The sequence below is a fragment of the Condylura cristata genome, unplaced genomic scaffold (assembly GCF_000260355.1).
Source record: "Condylura cristata isolate star-nosed mole 26May11 unplaced genomic scaffold, ConCri1.0 scaffold00013, whole genome shotgun sequence".
Lineage (NCBI taxonomy): Eukaryota > Metazoa > Chordata > Mammalia > Eulipotyphla > Talpidae > Condylura > Condylura cristata.
In genome coordinates this window covers 4,928,088-4,945,486 of record NW_004567114.1, presented here as the reverse complement: position 1 = coordinate 4,945,486, position 17,399 = coordinate 4,928,088, and the positions used below count along the sequence as shown (strand labels likewise).

At 44.0% G+C, this 17,399-nt stretch overlaps 1 protein-coding gene across 4 annotated transcripts in view; it reads left to right on the top strand.

The window, feature by feature from the left end:
- Positions 1 to 17,399, top strand: part of VRK1 (vaccinia related kinase 1) — a 73,263-nt gene that overhangs the window by 17,961 nt on the left and 37,903 nt on the right. For 2 of the 4 annotated variants that reach the window (XM_012724337.1, XM_012724335.1), the window contains exons 2-4: positions 6,218 to 6,257; positions 8,218 to 8,385; positions 15,838 to 15,893. In XM_012724337.1, the coding sequence (XP_012579791.1) occupies positions 8,223 to 8,385; positions 15,838 to 15,893 (219 nt within the window). In that variant the 5' untranslated portion in view covers positions 6,218 to 6,257; positions 8,218 to 8,222. The remainder of the gene's footprint in view (positions 1 to 6,217; positions 6,258 to 8,217; positions 8,386 to 15,837; positions 15,894 to 17,399) is intronic. The other 2 variants (XM_012724334.1, XM_012724336.1) reach the window with 1 other exon arrangement.

The following is a 17,399-nucleotide window of genomic DNA, read 5'->3' as shown; positions in this document are numbered from 1 at the left end:
GTTTTTGGTCCCATTCCCCACTCCACCCCCACAGAATGTCTCTGGTCTATGGTTGTTCATTATTTTTGTTATTTTCTCGCCTGGTCCATTATACAGAGTGACCCTTTTAAAATGTTAAGCCCAGCACCCCACTTCTGCTCTGATCCTTCCCAAGCTCTCTTAGCTTGCTGAGACTTAGTTAAAAGACCTCATCCTGTCCTCCCCTTGGGAGTGCTCTGTGTGCAGAGGTGACCCGGCACCCCACCCCTTACATCGCTGACGCTAGCCAGCTTCTCCAGGGTTCTTGTCCAGCGCCCCAGCACCTGGCTGTTCTGGAACGAGGGTGTGCTGGGCCCTCGGTGCGGCCACTCTCCCTTGCTTCGCTTCCAGGTCTTTGTCTCAATGTCATCTTCTTGCGGGGCTTTATTTGGCCAGCGTTGACATTTCACCCCCATATCCTCACCCTTTCCCTGCTTTCATGTTTTTTCTTTGTGCCCATAGGACTTGTTTGACTTAAAAACAATCTTCTAAATTTAAAAACAAGCTCAAGCAGGGCAGGGATTTTTGTCTGCCTGGCTGCTGTGACCCTGTCTTCTGGAACGGCTCCTGCCTCATCCGTGCTCGGTGAAGATGTGCTGAGCAGGCGAGTGCGCGAAGCCGGTGCCGTACGTGGGAGTAATGTGGACTTCCACGGGATGAAGCTTTGTTTTAAATTAAAAAGGGGGTGCAGCTTGGTAAAAGTTTTCATATTTCCTTTCACAGAATTGCTAGCCATTCGCTCTGGTAACAGCCACTTACACTTAAGGTAGAGGGGGAGTGGGGCCAGCCTAGCCTGAGCCTTAGGAATGGAACTCGACCCACCACCAGCCCTCGGGGTGGCCAGTGACAAGGTGCAGTGGATGCAGTTTGGTTTTGGGATTTATGTGGCACTTCCGTGCTTGGCTGTGGCGGGATGGAGTTTGAGCGTGGAGTAGGGAACTGAGAGAAGTAGGGCAGCGGCAGTCTCCACGCCAGGATCGGTGTGGTTTTGGCTTTGATCGGAGCTTTGTGGAGCTTGGATAGAGCGCCTGTTCCCACACCTTGTGGCAGCGGGACCCCCTTTGGGGTGGCGGCCGGCTGCCCAGTGGGTCTTTCTTTGGCCGATGCTCCACAGTGCTGAGGTCTCCCCCTGCTTCCCCACGCGTCCCCCCAGCCTCGCTCTCCTGGGAGTCTGTCTCTGCCCTTCCGCTTCCCAGACCCCGCGGCTTCTCACAGCCTTCGGCCTTCGTGTGTGCTCGGGTGCGGCCTCTGAGGCTCACAGGACCACTCACAGGATGGTGCTGCCCCCTGCAGCCCTTGCACGCCCATCCTTGGCCCCCCTTGACCACCACTACATTTTTTTAGAAAAACATCGCTCCTGCAGCTTCTAAAATACTGGCTAGTTTATCCCTCGTGTTTGTTTTTATTTTTGTTTCTTTCTCCTGGATTGTGTCAAATGAACAGGACATTTTTGTTCCTTTGAGGTAGCAACTGTCTGGAACCTAGAAAGGGGCTCGCAGGGCACATGGCGGGTTGTGAGGAATGTTGGGGACCCTGCGGTGACTGCCCGCAGTCAGGTGCTGTGTACTCAGCCCGCCATGGGCGCCGCTGGGCCGCGTGCCTGGCCGGTGTGGGCTGCGCCGGGAGCGGCCTGACAGTCCACTCGGGGAGCCCTGCGGGCAGGCGGGCGCGCCGGGTTGTCTTCATGCAGCTCGTGTCTTGGTCGCGTTTGTAGTTGTAGTAACATGTTGTGCTTACTACAGCTATAAACTCGTTTTCTCTTTAAATTGTGGGCAAAAAAAAAAAAACACAACATAAACTTTACCATTTTAGGCATTTTCTAGGGTACAGTGCACTATGTCGCAGCATGTCACCTGGTTGGCATGTCATCGTCATGTCACCACTCTCCAAGAACTCTCTTCATCTTGCAGATTTGAGACTGTGCCCATTAAACACCCCTCAGCTCCGCCTGACAGCCATTCTGCTTTCCGTTTGAATTGAACCACAGGAGATGCCTCATATAAGGAAAATTAGACCGCGTTTGTCTTTTGTGACTGGCTTACTCACTTAGCACAAGGTTCACCTGTGTCAGCAGGTGCCAGGATTTCCTTCCTTTTTTAAGGCTGAGCAGAAGTCACTGTGGGGGGGAGTAGGGGACATGGACACTACGCCGCGCTCAGTCCCTCCTGTCATCTGTCCTTGGACTCTGGTTCCTTCCACCTCCTTTTGCATTCTGTGACAAGCTGCTGAGAACTTGTGGGTGTGGGTAACGTCAAGGCTACAAAGGCTTTTCTTGAGCTCTTAGGGCTCAATAAACAGATCAGTCAACTAGATTCTTAGTGTACATCTCTCCATATTAATTTTCAGGTTCTTAGTTATTTACTGGCATATTTTCTTTTCTTTTTTTTTTTAAAGATTTATTTATTTGCACATACAGTACTGGGGTACAGGCCAGAGGTTCAGGGGCGGTGAGAGGCTTCACTAGAGATAGCGTGGGGAGCAGAACAGGCAGGTCGACGAAGTACACTGCTGAGGGGAGCAGCGGGCGGGTCAGGAGAGGTCTGCCGTGCCATGTGGATCACCTCCGGGGCAGGCGGGGATCGAACTCATGCGGAAGTGGCTTTAGCTTCTTGGTGCTGTGCTTTAACCTGCTGCGCCACCAGGGAGGGCCCCGCATATTTTCTTTTACATAGTTTATCCTAAGATTTGTGCTGTGATGTGAGCACAGATGTGTAGGTGGCCTTTTTAACGTGATACACTCCCGGGTGAGTGCTCATCAAAAAGGCAGTGGGTCCCTTGAGAGAAAGAGCTGTTCTGTCTTCCAGCTAGGCTGGCTGGGGTGTCCTGTTCAGCACAGGAGAACCAGAGTAGTATAGTGTTGTGATGGCAAACAAGAGACTAACTGGGAGGAAGTAGCAGTGCTGCTGAGCAGCAGAGGAGGCTGGGATGTCTTGGAGTTAGTGACCTGAGCAAGACAGAGCGGGCCCAGCAGGCGGAGTCCAGTGGGGAAGGCCGTGTGCGAGAGTGTGCAGACCAGTTGTGTTAGTGAGCACAGGCGTTGAGGGAGACCTTTGGTGCTGAAAGGAACCAGGTAGGCTGACGGATGGGTGGAGGGAGTTAAGAAACTGGTTTATAATGGGTGAGCCATGAGTATATATAAAACGATGGGAGGCCAAGGTGAGGGGATCTCTGAATAGATGAGAGGTTTTCAGGTTTGCTTCCTGAGGATTTGGAGGGGACAGGTTACAAGGCCAAGGTCCTGACGCCTGTTGGGAAGCACTTTCCCTCAGTGATGATGGGAAGGGAGAGCACCGGGTGCCAAGCTGGGTACAGATGGGCCTGGGCTTGGATTTGGCGAGAGGGGAGCACTCCCACCTGGAGCTTCTGGGCTTTTTTCTCTCTAAACGAGGAGATGAGTTCATCTGTTGAGAATTATGTTAGGAAGTGGAAGATGTTACATTTATAGTGCTGGTTAAGGGCTGGTGGTAGCCACTGCTGTTGGGGACATAGATGAAGCATAAAGTTCTAGACTCAGGTAGAGAGGAGAACATCTCCTTTTTGCTAATTAATTCTACACTTAACTGAATTTCTACCAAGACAGTCCTTGCCCAGGGAGCTTATACACTCAGGCATGTCTGGGAACATCCATCACGTGCAGGAGAGGTAAGAGCAGTGCTCACACCACAGAGTCATGTCTCCCCGAGGAAGCTGATCTCGGGGCATGCTCAAGGCTCCGTCCTGGTGGCAAGGGCAGGCCACTTGCAGCTTCCACGCGCGGCGACCCCGGAGACGCGGGCCCTGCGTGGCGGTAACGCATGTTCACTATTCTGAGGCAGCGTGTCCTGTGCCGTTAAAAACGTGCCAGAGAAGCTGATGACTGGAAAGAAAATTTCATAAAAATGCATTGCTCCCTTAAAGGGTCTTGTGTGTATACCTGTTTTGGGAAGGAGTTAACAGTGACCTGGTGTGTATCAGGCACTATTGCAGCCTTGTAATTTCCCAGTTTGGGATGATGAACTCATGCAGCTCATTAAGGGTAAGAGGCATTGTTTGATTCATTCAAGGTTTTTTTTTCCTCTTCAGCGTGAGATGAAAAAAAAAAAAACCTCCACATTTGAATCTAGGACTTAAAAAATGCCAGTTGTCTAAATACAGTACCATATTGCGATAAATATAGCTATTGAAATTTTAAAAATCTATTCACAAAACTTTATTTTAATATTCATAGCAGAACTTTTTTTGGAATGTTATCTGAAAAACAGAGGACCATTTTATTATCAGAGCTGAGTATTAATTAGGGTATTGTTTCAGATATAAAAGTTGATCTGCCACTGAAATTCTATTTGAATATGTATAGTTCCAAGCTTGCTTTGTGTATTTAATAACTTTAGTACCATAATTACTCTGTTTACAATTAAATTTTGGTGAATATGCTAATCTGGACTATACCGGAGAGTGATTTTAGCAAAGGGCAGTGTTGATTTGCATCTTGATGGGCTGTTCACTGCATCTGCATTTCGTTAATGAAGCTGGAGGAGAGGCGGTCAGATTATAGAAAATGGATTATGTGCTGGTAAACTTTTTCTTTGAAAGCTCTCTGTTGGGTTGTTTTCTGTAACTGTGGATTTGCATTCCTCCAAATAGACAGAAATGATGTGGAAGGACTTAATTTGGTCAAGATTTGTGAGCTCCAGTATATTCTTTGATAGAAACTTTGATGCAGGTGTCAGTATCATTACTAGGAAAAAACCTGTAATATACAAAAGAGATTGTTTCATTCCAATCGTATTTTAAGTTCTTTAGACAGTGGTTATGTTTTTTTAGCAGTCTTGAGCAGGGACTTCTGGTGTTAAATGAGTCGCCTTTCTTTTCAGATACCACTGTAAAAGGAGCAAGGAGTTAGTTTCATATTCTCTGAAACTGGGTTTTCTGTAACCCAGAACCCCATATGAGTGAGAGTCAAATGGAGTAAAAGTCAAGAAGGGGTTCTGGATATGTTGAGGAGGACCCCGCTGTCTGGTCTGAGATGAGGTCTCTGCTGAGCTGGCAGCACAATGTTCTGCAGAACAACTGGCGCGCATGAGGGCCACATTGGCCAGCGTTTGTTTGGAAGAGCAGAGGCGAGCTTCGCTGGCAGATGAGCACATTCTGTGTCTCCATGCAGGTGCTGGCTGCACAGGTGTATACACACACGTCAACATTCACAGGCTGCGGATGCCTTGAGCCCACTATCAGCTCATTGCTTCTCAACTCCAGGTTCTCCTTTCTTGGCTCTGATTGTCACACTTGAGCTAGAGGCGGCACATGGTGGGTTTTGTTAGTAGAGCACCAGGGAGGGGTCCTGCAAGGTTCCTGTTGCTGTTGGCAGTGTGTCTGTCCTCTCTAAGGGGGCTGCTGCCCCTGCTCTCCATGACTTTCCCTAGCTGCGTAATAGGCAGCTGCTTGCCTCTCCCAGACCCTGGGTGGGGCCCTGTGAATACGCTCAGGCTGCAGCTGCTGGGAGAATGCTGCCAGCACCCTGGAAGAGCTCTGAGTGCCGCCCTTGGCCTTGCCCCGGGTTCTTTAGCATCTGACACCTAATGTCAGTCGGCCTTTACAAATTAATACTCTTTCAACTTAAACTTTCCTGGTGCAGTTACTTGTATGACCTGACTGTGCACACTTAGGATTTGTATTATTTTCAGTGTTAACTTTATATAAATGAAACCTGAAATAATTCCTGAGTGTACTACTTGATTCATTATTGGGAAGTGAACTTTAATGTCCCCAGGACTGGGATCTAGAATATTACCAGAGCCCCGGATGCCGCGACTCTTGCCTTGTTCCTCCCCTGTGGTCTCTGTTGTCTGACGGGCCCCATGGGCTAGTTTGTGGCCCACTGCTCCTCATTTACCTGGGGCCACACATGTTGTGCTCTTACCTGGCTGCTTTGCCAGCAGAGGAGGGTCATCCATTTTACCGTTTCCAATGGATGGGCTGGTGGGTTTCCCGATTGGCACTATTTTGGATAAACCTGCTGCTATCGGTTCCAGTCCCTGTTTTTTGTACAGTTTGGGAAATGCTTTTGCTCCTGACATACGGAGTAGTGTGATTGCCTACTGGGCTCCAGAGGCAAGCACCTTGTTTTCATACTGTTAGGAGCTCTTTACTTACCCCTTTATCTTTTCTGTTCTGTTTTCATGATCCTCTCGGTTGACTTACATTGCCCACCTTTGGTCAGTGGGAACATCTCCCAGGCTGGCTCCGTAGACATTGCTCATGTAAGTAACTCCAGGGCTTTGACAGCTTGTGTCTAGAATAGCATGGTGTTCCAAGTTCATCTTGTATGTTTCCAGCTCCAGAAGTGGAGTCATTCATTTTCCAAGGAACCTTTTAACAGAAAATGATGTTTCACGAATCTACTACTGTCGTTGTAAAAGTCACCCTTTTTGGTTGTTTTTAGTCTGAGCTGTTGGGGCTGACACTAAAATTCCATTTAGCAAAATTTTGTGATTAAAGACTTAAGATGAGGCCCTCCCTGGTGGCGCAGTGGGTTAAAGCACTGCACTGAGAAGCTTAAGCCACTTCCGCATGAGTTCGATTCCCGCCTGCCCTGAAGTGACCACATAGCGAGGCAGACCTCTCCTGACCTACCCACTACTTCCCTCAGCAGTGTACTTCGTCGATCTGCCTGTTCTGCTCCCCACTCTGTTCCTGGTGAATCCTCTCACCCTCCCGCATCTCTGGCCTGTACCCCAGTTCTGTATAAATAAATAAAAACTTTAAAATAAAATAAAATAAAATAAAATAAAAAGGCAGAGAAAATGCAGAAAAGCTTAAAAAAAAAAAAGCTAAGATGATTGATAGGAAGAACTAGCCAGTGCACCCATTTACTTTGTTTAACTTGTGAGGCTCCAAGCATTGGAGGTACATCTGTATTCTGCAGGAAAAAATGAAGTTTAATTACCGTTTGTAAATATGGAGTTTATATATGTAGAGTGGTCGTAGGTGAGTATTTGCTGGGAACCAGCAGTGCTGATTTAGTGTAGTATGTATGCATAGCGAGTATCTAGGCTCAGTGCCCAACTGCTTGGGTGATGCCTGTTGCGTGTCTTCATGGGCTTCTTTCACTTACTTGCGCAGTGATCGATTGTGCAACTCCCGTTTATCTGTAAAATATTTTAAGGAACTACAGATTCCAAGAAAGTATTTGTTTTAACTTTTTTTTTTCTTCAGCTAAATGGCTTTCGCACCAAGAGAGCCTGATCTCTCTCTCTCTCTCATACACACTCACACAGACACACACATACACACACACACACACGCACACACACACAGTGTCTGAGGACATTTAAAGAAAGTCCAGAGAGAAGTGATTTCACTAAGACCACTCAATTAACTGCTGTCATACCTGAACTGGACTTGAGGTCTTTTGATTCTAGTCCAGTTTCTTTTTAAGTAAAATTATGATTAATCATTCATTAAATGTTTTAGTGATAAAAATGAATTTTGAGCTTCATCCAAAGGACAGCTGGTGAGAAGGGAGGTATGGGAATACAGAGGTCACCTGCTTTGCCTTTGCTGTGAACCCCACGACTAAGCAGCCCAGGTCTCTTCCTGTCATTCCCCTGAAGGCTGCTGTCATTCCAGTGACTTTTGTATGTGGGTGAGGCCAGGTATTCTGCACATTCTTCCCCTTTGCAGTATATGCCTTTGTGCAAGCCACTTCACTTTGCTGAACCTTCTTTTCCTCGTCTGAAAAATAGGGGTGATGATGTCTCCACAGAGTTGGGAAGGTGAACAGGGGCCCCTGTGAGGCATCTGCCCTTTCCCTTTAACCCCTGTGTGTGTGTGTCTTATGTTTCCTGTCTGTACTCTATCCTTATCCTATCAGTATTGACCTTTATAAACCCTTTATTGCATTACTGTGAAGTGGCAAGAAATTACTTGGCATCATAGAACAGTTTTTAATGGAGGTTATGTAGTATTTTTAGTCATAGATGGTGTTATGTCATTGGAACTCACAATCAAGTTTTCTCGACAGTAGTTCATAGATCATTTCATTTATTGTTTTGAAAGTGGAAATAACCAAATAGGATTTGACACAGTATCAGACTTAGTACATATCCCTTGTTTGAGTTTTGAAGTTAGCTGTAATCTGCACAGCATCTTTGTTGCACAGAAACTTTCCTTAGTGAACATGTCTAGGATCATAATTCTGAGTATGGCTTTGTTTTATAGTGAAAATGCCTCGTGTAAAAGCAGCTCAAGGTGGAAGAAGACAGGGCCCTGCAAAGAGACATCTTGCAGAACAGTTTGCAGCTGGAGAGGTGATGACTGACATGACGAAAAAGGAGTGGAAGCTAGGACTGCCCGTCGGCCAGGGTGGCTTCGGCTGCATTTATCTTGGTGAGTGGCTCACTTGTCAACCTGAACATTGATATGCCTTCTTCCAAAATAGGTTCTCATGATGAACTTTCACAGATGTTCCTAGTAAGCTGCACACAACTCGGCATGGGGATATTAGGCAGAAGTAACATCTCAGGAGAGCACAAGAAGACTGTGGCCTCGATCACAGTCGCAGAAGGATTGTGCTGAATTGTGTCCTTAGTGAGCACTGTGGCTTCAGGGTTTGGGGATATCCTCGTGCACGTCTTTTCCCACCTCCACTCCACTAGGATTTCTTCCCTCTAGTTTGGTTTATCTTAGATGTCTATTTTCAGTGCTTTAGCAGGTGTGGCCCCCTCTCCCTTCTGCACGACCCTGATAATCATTACAGTGCAGTTAGGGGAATGAATGCGCATATTGGACCTGATTACATGTCCTGTTAATTAACATACTTTAAAATTTGGAAGCATCTGTTATGGAGCACTAAGATTTTGTTTATTTAAAAAATATTTGGTTGTTTCTAAAACTACTTCACCAGGTATATTGTTGTGATACAGTGCATTTCATGTTTGCTTTTAATGCTTCTCTCTGACTTTTTTATTCTGTGTTCTTATTTCACTTCTAATCTTTATTTAATTAATTTCTACCATGGCAGTTTATAAAATTTTATTCTGGTAGTGGAACTCTTCTTCTTTCAAGTGACATCTTACTCAGAATACTAATGTGATAGCAGAAATTAGCATCATGCGGGAACCAGAGCTGTACTATATTTTGTAAATATGACTCCTCTGAGTCTTGGTATCTTTGGGAAAGAGCAGTTGATTCTTCAGTTTTTCTTGGGACCATCCCCATCCAGTGAACCAGGATATCGATTTAATATGAAAACCCTGCTAAACGGACGTTAGTGCCTGTGCCGGCCCAGGTGCAGCTCTCGCCTGTGGTCAGAGGCCAGCTGCTGTGCTGTCCGCACCGGGTGCGCTCTCGGCGCCACGAGGGTGGGGGCGACTGCCGGCAGTGTCTTCATCTTCCCTTCACCGCTTTCAGAGTCTGGCAAATTGGGAACTGGCTTTACTTGTGTGTAAGCTGTTTCGCTTGTACATGTACTTGTGATTAGAAAGTACCATCTAATAGTATTTTTAGTAGCCGGTAGTTGGACAGATTTCTGTAATAAAACTGTGCTCTGTAAGCCACGATCGCTCACTCTGGAGGAAGGACTTGCCTTAACATTGTTGCTGCCAGTTTAGCTCTGTGCCCGTGGTACCCCAGGACAGCCATTGTCAAGGCCACCAGCAATTGCTGCTAATGAATTCAAAAGTTGTTTTGAATTTTCTTTGTTTTTTTTTTTTTTTTAATTTTAGTCCTCGACTGGTTTGCTTTTCCTTCTCCTGACAGTTGTTTCTGTCGTCTCCTGCTGCAGCATACTGATATCCCTCGTTTGCTTCCTCCCTCTTTAGAGATGCTTGGTCATCTTTGCAGATGGTTCTGTGTTCTCCACTTTTCATTTTTCATCCTTACTTTCTGAGTCTCACAACTGCTTTCCTGTTTCTTCTCTTTATTGCTGATTTCCGTATCTTGTCTAGCTCACATAACCTACAGGCACCCTGCGTAGGGGCCGCACAGGCAGTCTACAGTTTGCAGCCTTGGTTGTCTCATCCTCAGGAGAGGTCTGTAAATGAGGACCCCCTGGGCCAGACACTGGGAAAGCATCTCCAGGATTCTTTCACTCATCTCCTGCCCCCTCCCCCCCCAGTCCTGTGCTTTACCTGCATGCCTTCTCAGAGCCATTCATTTCCATCCAGCCCTGCTGCTCCTGATGCAGATGTTCTTGTCTGGTTCCTCACTGACAGTAGGTCTTCTCTTGCCCTCCGTTGACGGCGGACCCAGCCGGCAGTTCATTTGCCTTCCTGTTCATTTGCTTCTCCAGCGCCTGTGGCATAATGTGCCAGACTTTTGAGAAGGACATGCAAGACTCTTCTGTAGTCTGGCAAATAGCCATGTGACTTTTATCTTCTCCCTTTTATCTCCCCAAAAACCTGTGCTTCACCCATCATGCCTCCTGGTATTTGTAAGTGATTCTTGTTTCGTTTTTCCAAAGCAGTGTAGGACAGATACTGCATGTTATAGTTCCCATGTGCTAATCCTTTCATCAAACTATTAAGTTACATTGCAACTACCTTTCTCTCTACAATAAATATGTGTTTCTTGACAACGGCCAGTACTTACTGTAGTCCTAGTGCCTGGCATATTTTGCAGTATATATTTATTGAATTTCTCTCTCCCCATGCTGTGACTTACATAATAGTAGTAGTAATAGTAGTAGTGGGTTATTATCTTCATTTTAGTATATATTTCTTTGATCCTAAATTCTTACTTAAAATAATCTGGTCTTAAACAAGAAATAACTCAAAGAAACAACCTACTCTCCCATCTTAAAGAAATGGAAAAAGAACAACAAAATAACCCAAAGCCAGCAGAAAACAATCCAAAAAATCAATGAAACCAAAAGTTGGTTCTTCGAAAAAATAAACAAGATAGACCACTAACCAAGCTTACAAAGCAAAAACAAGAGAAAGCACAAATAAACAGGATCATAAATGAAAGAGGAGAAATCACAACAGATCCAGCAGAAATCAAAAGAATAATCAGAGAATACTATGAACAGCTATATGCAAACAAGTTCGACAATTTAGCAAAAATGGACAAATTCCTACAACTCTACAGCCACCCAAAGCTAGATGAAGAAGAAATAGAACAACTAAACAGGCCAATTATAAGCAGGGAAATTGAAGTAGTAATCAAAACCCTTACCAGAAATAAAAGCCCAGGACCAGATGGATTTACAAATGAATTTTACCGAACGTTCAGAAAAGAACGTGCCTAGTCTACACAGACTCATCCAAAAAATTGAAAAGGAAGGAAAACTACCAAATATTTAATCTGAAGCCAAAATCACACTGATACCAAAACCTAACAGAGAAAACACGCACACACACACAAAACTTCAGACCAATCTCCCTAATGAACACTGATGCAAAAATCCTCAACAAAGTCTTAGCTAACAGAATCCAACAGTGCATTAAAAGAATAATATACCATGACCAAGTAGGTTTTATCCCAGGAGCACAAGGATGGTTCAGCATCAGAAAAATTAATTAATGTAATCCACCACATCAACTGACAGAAAAATAAAAACCACATAGTCATATCAGTAGATGCGGAGAAGGCATTTGACAAAGTTCAACATCCATTTATATTTAAGGCCCTTGAAATCCATGGAATAGCAGGAACATACCTCAACATGATAAAAGCCATATATGACAAACCCACAGCCAGTATTATCCTCAACGCAGAAAAGCTGAAAACCTTTCCTTTGAGATCAGGAACAAGACAAAGGTGTCCATTATTGCCATTGCTCTTCAACATAACATTGGAAGTTCTAGCCAGAGAAGTAAGGAAAAAGATATAGAAGGAATCCAAATAGGAAAAGAAGAAGTAAAACTGTCTTTATTTGCAAATGATAGGTTAATTTACATGGAAAACCCTAAAATCTCCGTAGAGAAACTAATCAAAACAATCAGCCAGTTTAGTAAGCTAGCAGGATATAAAATCAGCACATAAAAATCAGAGGCCTTCTTATACACAAATAACCAATCAGAAGAAGCAGAAATTTAAAAAAAAAATCCCCTTTTCAATTAAAGCAAAAAGATTCAAATACCTGGGAGTCAACCTAACAAAAGAAGTAAAAAATCTATACCAAAAAAAACAAAAAAAACACTGTTAAAAGAAATACAAGAAGACAAGAAATGGAAAGACATTCCTTGCTCATGGATGGCCATCCTACCAAAAGTGATACATAGATTTAACGCTATCCCAATAAAAGTCTCAATGACATCCTTCAAAGAAATAGAACAAATATTGATGAAGTTCACCTGGAACCACAAAAGACCTTGAATAGCCAAAATGCTCATGACTAAAAAGAAAAGAGAACAGAGGCATCAAAACCCCAAACTTCAAGCTATACTACAAAGCCACAATAATCAAAACTGTGTGGTACTGGCCAAGAACAGACATACAGACTAGGGGATTCGAATAGAAAACCCACATATAAACCCAGAGGTTTATGGGCAGCTAATTTTTGACAGGATCGAAGAAAGACAATGGAACAAAGAAAATTTATTCAACAAATGGTGCTGGGAAAACTGGAAGCTACATGCAAAAAAATGAAACTGCATCACTACCTTGTACCATGGACAAAAGCCAACTCAAAGTGGATTAAAGACCTAGACATAAGAATGGAAACCATAAAATACCTGGAAGCAAAGATGGGTGAAACACTACAAGACATATACTTCAGTAACATCTTTGAAGATATAGCGCCCAATGCAACAATAGTGAACGAAAGGATAAATAGGTGGGACTACATCAAGCTAAAGAGCTTCTGTACAGCAAAAGAGACATTACAAAATAACAGATATCCCACTGACTGGGAAAAAATGTTCTCACACAAAACTAGTGATAAAGGATTGATTACAAAGATATACAAAGAACTGATGAAACTCAACAAAAATAAACACCCCATCAAAAAAAATGGGCAGAAGAGCTAAAAAGACACTTCTCCAAAGAGAAAATGAAGATGGCCAACAAGCATTGAAAAAATGTTCACCATCACTCGTAATAAGGGAGATGCAAATTAAAACCACAATGAGATACCACCTCACCCCAGTGAGAATGGCACATCTTCAAACATCTAGCAACAACAAATGTTGGTGAGGATGTGGAGAAAAAGGAACTCTCCTACACTGCTGGTGGGAATGCAAACTAATACAACCACTGTGGAAAACTGGTTGGAGGTTTCTCAGACTGCTGAAAATGGAGCTTCCATATGACCCAGCAATCCCACAACTAGGTACCTACCCAAAAAACACAAAAACACTGATTCTAAATGACACCTGCACCTCCATGTTTATTGCAGCTTTATTTACAATTGGAAAGACATGGAAACCACCCAAATGCCCAAAAGTAGATGACTAGATTAAATAAGATGTGGTCCATATATACAATGGAATATTACTCAGCAAAAAACAAAAACAAAACAAAACCAAAAAAACATGCTTTTTGGGACACCATGGATGGGGCTAGAAAAGATCATGCTTAGTGAAATAAGCCAGAAAGAAAAGGAAAAATACCGGATGGTTTCATTCACAGCACGAGTATAAAGGACCAGGGGAGAAAATAATAACAACAAATAATGAACAGTTATATACCACAGACATTTTGCGGGTGTGGAGTGGGGAATGGGATCAAAAAGGGGGGGTGGGGAGGGAAGTGCACTGGACTATGGTGCTGGCACGTGGGTGAGTTGTTGATGGGAAGCCCATGGGGATCACAACTGAGATGGAAAAAGGCAAAAATGATGTAAAAATAAACTATTATTAAAAATTAACCTGGTGTTTATTATTAAGTTCCGCATGAGTTCGATCCCCGCCCTGAAGGTGACCACATAGCGCGGCAGACCTCTCTTGACCCGCCCGCTGCTCCCCTCAGCAGTGTACTTTGTTGATCTGCCTGTTCTGCTCCCCACTCTGTCTATGGTGAAGCTGCTCACCCTCCGCATCTCTGGCCTGTACCCCAGTTCTGTATGAATAAATGAATACATCTTTAAAAAAAAAAAAGAAAGCTCGACCCCTTCATCTGCCATTTTTAGGCATTTTTATGATTCAGAGTTTCTTCTTTAGTCTGGCAAATCTGGATTTTAGCTTCAACCCTTTCAAAATACTGCTCCTTCCTGGATCATGGGTAGTTTTCAATTTCCTTTGCCATCCCTTTTCACCTCTTCCCCTTCTGGTGGAAAATGCCTTAGAGCTTGATCTCCTCCCACCCCCCCCTTATTTCCTCTGACTGTAGTCTTTCCCTGGGGTGTGGGGGTGGGGGTCTCTTCCTGGCGCATGGCTTTAAACAACTGGCATATTAGTTGACAACTCTCAAACTTGTTTCTCCAGTTTGGACACTCAGATTGCTCTGCACTCTAGACATGTGCATCACCTGCCCACATAGCTCCTGGACTTGGGTGTTTAGTAAACATCTCAAACGTGGGGTGGGGTACCCCAAGCCACCAGCCCCTCCTTCAGTGTTTTTCTATCTTAGTCAGTACAGTATCCTTTTTCTAGTTGTTCAGGCCAAAGCCTGGATTCATCCTTCCCTCCTGCCCCTTCTTGCCTGGAATCTCCATGTCATCAGCCGTCCGCTCATCTTTGAGGCTGTTTCCACTCTGAACACTGTCGACCTCTGTTCTGCTTCTAACCACCACTGTCTTGCTTGTGGCAAAAGCTTAATTGATGTCCCTGCTTCTCTTGCCTGCATTGCTCTATTCTCCACAAGCAGCCCTCACAATTATTTAAAAATAAAAATTGATCTTGCCATACTCTTCTCAGAACCTCCCACTGGCCCGTCTTGGCTTGTCTTGGCCTCACCTGTCAGCACCACTTCATCCCCTCAGGTTGGTGTGTGACTTCTTCCACCTGCGCCTGTTAGTTCCCCCCTCAGGCACTTGCCAGGTGCTGTGGCCTCTTTGCTTTCTCACACTAGGCCTCTCGTCTCAGTGTGCTCGCCTGCAGTGTCCTCCCCGCGCTCACATGACTTGCTTACTCCCTCACTGCCTTCAGAGCAGCCAGGGTGACCATCAGAACATTCTCCTTCACCCTGCCGCTGCCTGCCTGCCTTTCCTGCCTAACTAACATCTCCTGTCCAGCTAATGCCACCATCCAGTGTACTCTGCATTTTAAATGTTGCTCGTTCCTGCCTCCAAAATGGTAGCTTCATAAGAGCAGGTATCATCTCCTGTTCACTGCTAACTCCATTGCCTAGAAATTGTCACATAGTAGGTACTCGGTAAAAATATTTATTTAATGAGTATGGACAACCCTATTCAGTACTGTAGGGCAACAGCCCCATTTGTTATTCTGGATGGCAGTTCAAAGTTCTGGTGCCAGCCGCCTGAATGGTTGATCTCGAGTCTCATTCCCTCACACTAATGTTTTTGGGAATAGTAGTTCCTTTCTTTCTTAACCTTCCTGACAGTTCTTCTCACAAGGATTCCCTGGTTAAATTTAACAAATGAGTATCAGTTATCATTTCCTGGGATCGTCACACTGTACATTAGCAGCTTATCAGAGGCTGTGTGTACTTTTGAGTTACAGAATTCCTTAACGCTGAGTTTTCTATTCTTAAGTGATGATTGTATTGCAGGTGTTGTCAATTATAAGCTACAATCCAGTTTTAGACATGTTAAAACAAAAGGTCTTAAAATGATGAACTTTACTGCCAAGTATTCTGAAACACATACTTGGGAACTGAAATTTATTCTTCAAGGAGGCTATAGCTGTTCAGACCAAAATAGTGATGAAGGTTAGAAACTGGCTATTTATGATGTTGCTGCCTCTTACTTCTGATGTCACACATTACTTTTTCCAACAGCTGACAAGAATTCTTCAAAATCGGTTGGCAGTGATGCACCCTGTGTTGTGAAAGTGGTAAGAAAATATTTCAGCTTATTATCTCTTTTTTTGAGTTTATGTAGTATTTATTTTGTAAAACATTCTTTTTCATTGCGAGAATGAACTAAGCTACAGGTATTACATTTTTTATAATATTTCATAAATGTTACTTAATGAGACTCAAAAGTTGCTTTATAGTTTTAAAGTCGAGTTCAAAAGTCCTTTTCTCTCTTGAGTTAGAGAGGCACTGGTATTCGGGGGAGTGAGTCAAGTGTGGAATAGTCAACTCCTTTTTATTTCAGTGTGTTTATAAGGGATGGATTGCTTTCAGTATTTTATAATAGTGTGCTAATGTAATGAAATTCTGTTTTACTTTATCTTGTATTTGCTTCTAAACATCTTTCTGTGCTTCCAGTTTTCTTCCTTCCTGTTTTAATAAGTAATTAATGTTGAAATTAGTAAAGGTTGACAAGATTCCTTTTGACCAAACTTTCTTCAGGTGGCCCAGTCAGTTTAAAGATTGCTTTTAGCTACTTTTTTTTTTTTGCATGTGTTTTCAGTATGTTATCCATCATTTTGCTTGCCACCAGGGTAATGGCCCCTTTCAAAATTCTTTGATACATTTGAAGATCATATGTTAAGTCGAAGAGGTAACGGCACCTGCTGTGTGGCCAAGTGACCATGGACGCCTCCTCTTCCTCCTGTTCCCCTCCAGACCATAGCCCGTTGAAATTAGAGTTGTCCAAAGGTTTTCGTTTTGTTACTTTCTTTTTGACAAGGAATATATTTGATCCCTTATGAGTTAATTTTTTTGGACCCGAATTATTTGTGATTTTTTTTTTTAAAGATTTATTTATTTGTGCATACAGAACTGGGGTACAGGCCAGAGGCTCAGGGGCGGTGAGAGGCTTCACTAGAGACAGAGTGGGGAACAGAACAGGCAGATCGAGGAAGCACACTGCTGAGGGGAGCAGTGGGCGGGTCAGGAGAGGTCTGCCCGCCATGTGGTCACCTCCGGGACAGGCGGGAATTGAACTCATGAGGAAGCGGCTTTAGATTCTCAGTGCTGTGCTTTAACCCGCTGCGCCACCAGGGAGGGCCTATTTGTGATTTTTAAAAATATTTTGAAGCATGATTTTTACAAGGAAAAGTATAGCTATTAAACAATTTGATGACTTTTGACAAGGGCATATAACTATAACCTTAACTCCCGTCTTAACTAAAATAGAGAACATTTTGGTCATCCCCCAAAGATGCCTTGTCAATGCCTACTTCATGCTCAGGAATACTTGTCCTCAGGTGTTTTTTTCTTCTTGCTGTGAATGGGTTATTCCTGTGGTAGAATATGGCATAAATGTGGACCGTCATATATGGGGTACTCTTTTGTCACTCACTTGTAGAGTCTGCATAATATGTTAAAGGTTCATCCATACTGGTGTACAGTTGCTTATTTGATTCTGTTGCTCAGCTTTGTGTTTTATACACTCAGCTCAGTGCATGCTCAGCTGCGGTGTTGTAGACACTCAGCTCAGTGCATGCTCA